Genomic DNA, 7,455 nt, shown 5'->3' with positions numbered 1-7,455 from the left:
GACATTATGATAGTATGACATTCTGAATAGAGTCAGACATTATGATACTCTAGATAAAGTGGGGTATGAGATTGTAGTTGGAGCCAGACATTATGAGATTCTAGATAGAGTCAGCAATGATGACATTATGACATTCCAAACAGAATCAGACATAGTATGACATTCTACGTAAAGCCAGGCATTATAGTATTCTACATAGAGTCAGCCATACAGACATTATGGGCATAATAACGTTCTAAATAGAGTCACATTCCAGTTAAAATTAAAATTAGACTTCGAAATCTCGTTTGGAATTTCCAAAACAAAAACGAGATTATGTTCTTCAGAGATCCATTGCACGTCCAGCACGCGTAACACTAGCGCGCTGGGCCATCTTTTATGATGGACGGCGCAAAGAAAAGAAGAAGGAACAAATCGACGGTAGACGCAGCGCGACGTTTCGTCGTTCGAAAGGTACAAGGCTCGAGGTAGAATCGGTTAAATATCGAAACAAATCAGGGACTCAGCCTGCCATAACTCAGACTTTCGTCGCTATTTGCCAAGCGATCCGTCAGAACACGTAAGCTTCGGAGTTATGTTTAAGTTGTTGAACTACGCGCGGAGATTCGCTCGTTCGCATTCGGCACGGCGAAAGAGAAAGATCCTGGATTATTCCACGGATTTCTCTCCGTGCTTTTTGCTTTTTTTTTTCTCTTTTTGCTCTCCACTTGATTCCGTTTCCATTCCGTCCATTTTCATACCTCACGGTAAGGAGCACCCTCTTCTTCGCGAATAAGACGGGACTTTGCGTCTGACTTATCGTTAGGGAAACATCGGTAGCGACGATTTCAATAAAAATGCCGGTAAACATTCAAACATTACACATCAGCGAATGCCGGTTTGAAAACAGTATACGATACTACTTGTGATAATCAATGTTTGGTGATAATATTATACAATAAATTAACCCTTTGTACTCGGAGCCATCTGGTTGCAAAATGTGCAAACAAGAAGTGCGTGATAGTTAATATTAGGAGACGAGAAAATTATGTCGTTTCTTTTATATTAAACTCAAACAAATCAATTTATAATATATTTTTATTTTTAATCACTTACGTAATCGTCCTCGTTGTCAACAATCTTTTGCAAATTTTCTATACCTGGTCGATAAAAATTAATTGGCACACAGTGAGCTGATAAATAATAAACAAATATTGGCATTCGCAGATACGACGTTACTTTCTGGTCCTCCTAATATATTTGAACTTTGGAACTATATAATTTCTTGTGATTGTCAGACTGTGCATTAGATATCCATTGAGAGTCCCTTTCTGTTAGATTTGCTTGTTTCATGGATATTACCGATCGTCACTGACCTTATCGACGCAGACTTTACCGACCAGGATTCATTCCACACCAACCTGATCGTGAATCGGTATATATTTAGCTTATTTTCAAATATATTATTACTAGACGTATGAAAATGTTCATAAATGCAGAAGAATATAAAATGTCAAGAATACTATACATGTTACACTGTTTAGAGGATAGAACAGACTTTCATTTTCTATATCTACGAAAATATGAATTTCCATAAACATTTGCAGTCTAATTATTACATAATAAATCTTAATCAACTTTTTATAGAAACAGTCGTTGGTTATCACTTGTTTCTATTTAGCAAGTAACTGAAAAATAGCTACCTATGGATTTTTCAAAAGGATAATTATTCGTTATATTCTCAATTATTCGATACATTATCTGAGTGCAGTATGACACACATAAATTCAACTTCATGACCTCCAAAAATAATAATCTTTAATATTGAAGTATAAAACATGGTTATCTATTTTTTAGGGAATTTTTCAAATTTGTCGATATTAGTGTCGATAAAAACTGGCGTGGATGATCTAGTCGGTAAAATCTACGTCGATAATTTCCATGGGACCTAAAGACTCTGTCGTATCGACACGGTTTCGTAACATGGCAATTTTACCTGTGTCTCCGTGAGCATCAGGGAGGTGGCCACCTCGAACCTCTTTGGTCTGCTAAGGTACTTGTTCTGTCTAAACTGTTTCTCCAACTCGAGAAGCTGTTGCGAGGTGAAGGCTGTTCTCGGTCTTCTAGTTTTCCCGAGGAGGGCATGCTGGGCAGCGCAACCTTGAAGCAGATAAATAATACACGATTAACCATGCCCCCCGAATCGAGGAAAACGTCGAAAAAGGGAAAAGTAGTCGGGGAATCGTTATCGTTACAAGCTATCGATAATCCCGTCTCGTATAAATACCAATCGGGGAACCAATAAAAATCATCGAATGCTAATGCAATTATCGCGAGTGTAAATCCCTATGGGTTGCCATGGTATGATTTGGGGTCGCAAAACGGGGGTGAAGGACCCCAGGGGTGGCCGCCCTAACGATTAGCCCTATGAACGACTCTTGGTCGCATCCGAATCTCTCCCCTTATGGCACCGCCAGCGTAAATCGAGGCGAGGTTTAACCTCTTCCATAACCAGAGATGTCGATGCTTCTTCAGCCTCGATTCGCAACCTCGGTTTACGCGTTTTTCCAATCTCAGGTATATCATCGTTTTAAGATTTTCTTCTTTAATACCAAAATACGCTACTCGTGGTAATCGACGTCATCTCTCACGTTCAATTGTAATGTTCTTTAATTTATAAAAAACGCTACATTTTATTGTGTTTTCTTTTCTTTAATGAACGTTTGGAAAATAGACGTATGTTCGAGAATTGTTTTCGAACAAGCAATGCAAGTAAATCAATTAACTACTTATCATAGTTAACATGCATGTATATACATATACACATATATTTTTATATTATAGTATCCTACTAAATACCTTTCTGTGAATTTTTGGAGATTTTTGTACTAAACCAAACATCGTTCCTTTTCAAATAGGTATAGCAATGCCAAAAATTGACCAAAGTGGACGGTCTTCTTTTTAAAGTGTGCGTTTTCGAATAAACGTTACGAAAGAAGTACAAATCAAACTATTTGAATACTTCTTCTATACAATTTTTTGATTTTTCGGAAAAAACTTAAATTTTTCAAATTTCATCACCTTTAATATTTTTTCCTTTCTTTTCCCCCTAAAACTTTGATCTTTTTCCCATTTTAAGACGCAAGTCCCATCATCGGGCAAATTTTTGTTCCTTTTTTTTTCAATTGAAAATAATTTCTTTTTCATTTTTTCGCAATTTAACTTTTTGAATATATATATATAAAATAATATAGATAACTTTTATTTCGTAACGTTTATTCAGAAACGCACATTTTGAAAAAAAAAAACCGTCCAGTTTGGTCAATTTTTGGCATTGCTATAGCTATTTGAAGTGGAACGATGTATTTCATCCATATCTGATATGTGGAAAAACACTCTTGAAAAATGCATCTATTTTCTGCACCGTTACTGTGCCTCCATAAAGAAACTGATGCGATTGCAACGTGCAAAATGTCGAAAAAAGTATTGTCGTCAGATTAACAAATTGTTTTGTACGGCTGGTTTCAGCCGAGGACGCACCTCCCCCAACTAAACTAGCAAGTGTGTGACCGGCTGTCAATGTTTGTACACATGGCTGTGTTTAGTCCCGCGTACACTCAGATTAATCCGAAACGCGCGATACCCTTATGTCGCTCTTAATCAGCCGCTTAATCAAACGTTCAACACCGGGGACGCGTTTAATTCTTCCACCCAGGGAAGAATCAAGTTGCTGGATGTACCTAGAAACGTACACGTCGCCAATGTCCAACAGGACACGCGTCATCTTTTTTCGATACTTATTTATTAGACCCATTCACAGGGCCAGATGGAATAATTGATAAGGTAGATGACCCCATGATGATAATTGATTATTGACCATTTATTTATTTTATTAATTTTAGTTTAAAAAAATAAGTTTAGTTTGAAGAAATAAGTATGGATCAAGAGGTTGAGACATTACAAGCAATAGTAGTCATTCATTACTTTGTAGTTATTTAGTTTATGAACGCTTGGTTTTCGGAGCACGGTCACTTCAACAAATAAATTCTTTGCAAAATAGGAATTTAAATAGATATTTGTTTTACTCTGCAAATATTATAATATAAACTTTACTTTCAATATTTCTTTATATTATCGCACACTGTGTGCATTTTGTACTTTCTCGCACATTAAAATTTCCTATAAATGCATAAAAATCTGCAGTGTATCAATGATTACGAAATGTATCAACAGAGCATGGAACAAATTCGTGCAGTTTCAATTCTTTTTCTGTATCTGAGAAAATATGAATTTGAATCTGCAGTCCATTGATTACAGAAAACAGAACTTTTTCTAGTACAGTGACGCTCCTGACCTGGAGCCCCTTAAAGGAAGCGATCTGGCTTCTACAGATTTCTTAAGAGGCCCTGGTCGATACTTACTATAGCTGCTATAACTTGGCTCGAAATTCGTATGTAGTGCAATGTATCGTCCCCGAATGCGAACAGTTGACAGCTTCGCTTTCGCTATTTACGTTATACATACATAGATATTAATCGTCTCCCCAAAAGGGTGGCTTGCCACCCGCTGCGCACATATGGTCCGTTCGGTGATTTTCTCCCCGTCGTTTCGTGACAATTACTATTTGGACGATTGCCTCTATTTCCCTTTATGATTTACCACCGTATCCTTTCCTCAAATTTTATGCACGGTCGCCGATGATTTATTTGAAGATATGTTGCGAAACCTAACGAACGATGACCCTCGAAAACAGCCATATACTTTCTTCCGGGGGTTTCTTTGAAGTTATCGATAATAATTTCATGAATTATGTTTTCATCGACAGGGTAGCACTGGCAGGGAGTTTCATCGATGGTATTTACATATCTCACTTGATAAATATATGGACGTTTACCATCTTTAATGATTAATTAGTGTATACCGTGAATTATTATTGCAAAATTTTCTGTTGTTAAATTCTATTTTGGATACGTATTAATAATGTCAAGGAATATTGAAGTTTTGAATGATTTATTAAATTTGTTAGAAAAATTATAAAACGATTGGATAAATAATTAGCTATTTCGGATACAACGAAGAAATTAGTAGCTAGAAAATGAATACACTATTAGAATTAATAGAATGAAGAGAAAATTGAATTGTTTTTTGTATTATCACTGGTAATAGATAACAAATAGAGGAAGTAAACCACTAACAAAATATATTGTCTAATGCAACACAAATTAAATACAGAATAATAAATAATATCCATTAGTAGATTCGTAATTATTTTTAGATACTTATCGAGGAAGTGTTCACATATGAGCGGGGGTGTATTTTCATCGATACGACGAAATCTGAATTTTTCCTAAAACATTTTGGCTAAGACTTTGGAGTACCTGGTCCTTTCGCAACACTATTTTCTTGGCCAAGTTTCCATCGATTCAATCGAAATGAACCGAGGAGATCGATGAAAGGCCATCGAAACTCTAGGAAAGCGAAGGTGCCAGGGAGAAATGGTGCAAGTTATGACAGATGTCGGTAAACAAGAAGGGCGGCACCATCGAGTGGACAATCACCATTTTCAGCACTCCTCTGCGCGGGGTGAAGCAGTGGGGTGCCGTTAAGGTTAACGTCGTTCTCGTCCCGCCACACTTTTATCATGATAATTTAATTTATTTGGGGTCCTATTAGCCGCTTCACGCCAGGCCACCCTTAAATCATGCTGATCACCGTGCCGGTAAACACCAACCATTATCTGTACTTAACGCGACTCTCTATTCCCCCACTCTTCCCTCTTACTCCCTTCATTTCGCTTTGCTTCTCCCTACGTCAATTCATCCTTCTATCTCACCACTTTATTCATTACTGCGTCGATAAAATGATTCTTTTCGTACGTAACCGTTTCTTTCTAATTCCTTACTGCTAACCAGGTGTTTCATTCGGCATTAAAATACCAATCATGCGCACCAACAAATTCAAAGAAAGATTAATATCGAAAGATTATACTGTTGAGATTGAATATTGCCTGAAGAATACGAAAGAATTCATTTGTATTCTTATCGATCCAAGCACTCTTTTTATTCATGTTTGTTTCCATTTAGAATGTTTTCTATTCATGTGATATAAGAAGATTTTTTGTAACTTTTTGTTAGAAATATCAGAAATCCCGAAAATTTTATTATTAGACTGCGAACTTGATGCATTTATGCTATATCAGCGCCTCGCGGTTTCACCCGCGTGGAACACTATTTATTCTATGTATGTCGTTCGCGTTCGACTGACAGTTCAACCACGTGAACCTTCGTGAAGCAGTCAGTGATATTTCTGATTCTTTATTTACAAATATAGAGATTTCGAACCGTAACCTTATTTTTATCAAAATAAAATATAGCAAATGTCCTTCCTCGGGATGTAATCATCTGTTCAGCGGTTCAGGGGTGAAAAGATAACGAATAGACAGAGTTACTTTCGCATTTATAACATTAAAGTATTAAAATCTATGGATGTTATATGGAACCTCTGTATAAAAAGTATGCAGAACATATTTTATTAAAAGAGTATACATAATAATATTCAATATTTAATTTTGTATCAGTGTGTATATTTCACGTACGTTTTCATATCTAAGTATTTATCCATAAATGCATAAAATCCGTAGTCTAAATATTATAAACCAAAAATGTAGCAAATAAATTGCAAATAGATCGAAATACGGTCGTTCTTTTTTAACGTCGTAGTTCATTGCTATGCTTCGATATTGCATTTCATTATTACCACTGTCGTTTATTTGTCCAGTTTAAGAATATCTCAGCCGTGCCAGACTTCTTATGTACTTGTATGAATATCTACTTATTATTCCATAATGCATGTGTACCCTTACATTTGCATAAAGTAGACGCTGAATAAAATAAATACGCACTCCCATCCACGCATTAAAATGTACACGTTCATTTATATCCGTACGTGCACCGATGGTTACAGAACGAACAAGACACGACGCCATAATCGTCCTCGTTAACCTAATCCGATCTAGAGGCTTACTTAATCAAGGTTAATTGCTCGACACACCTAACCCCGAGAGATCAGCGCTTTCGTGCATGATATTTTCAGCGACGAAATAAATTTCGTTACGGTCCGGAATAGGGACCACTTGAAATTATCAACGGTAATGGTAATTTCAATGATAATTGTTTTATCGATAATTATTTTCAGCGACATTATCTGTTTACATACAGAATTACCATTCATGGATCAGATCATTCGTGGATCAAAGAAAAGAGTATATGTACATACAAGGCATTACTTAAGAACAGATGATAAGAAATAATAATTGGATACCATCGCTTTAATTATTGTTAATTTGTATGAACCAAATTCTTTGTTTATGCAATATTGCTTTTACTCTTGATACGTTTTAAAACGTTTTCATTTAAATACAATTAAGAATCATTTTGGTGATAAGTACACATTGTGTAAAATGATTAGATTATATCT

The 7,455-nt window shown here is 36.0% G+C and overlaps 1 protein-coding gene across 1 annotated transcript in view; it reads right to left on the bottom strand.

Annotated features, from left to right (window-relative positions):
- The window catches only part of LOC128875553 (uncharacterized), a 26,549-nt gene that overhangs the window by 2,815 nt on the left and 16,279 nt on the right, over positions 1-7,455 (bottom strand). Inside the window, exon 2 of the mRNA XM_054121217.1 lies at positions 1,976-2,139. Within this exon, the coding sequence (XP_053977192.1) occupies positions 1,976-2,139 (164 nt within the window). The remainder of the gene's footprint in view (positions 1-1,975; positions 2,140-7,455) is intronic.

This window comes from Hylaeus volcanicus, chromosome 4 (assembly GCF_026283585.1).
Source record: "Hylaeus volcanicus isolate JK05 chromosome 4, UHH_iyHylVolc1.0_haploid, whole genome shotgun sequence".
NCBI classification, from domain to species: Eukaryota; Metazoa; Arthropoda; class Insecta; order Hymenoptera; family Colletidae; genus Hylaeus; species Hylaeus volcanicus.
This window is presented reverse-complemented; position numbering and strand designations above follow the sequence as displayed.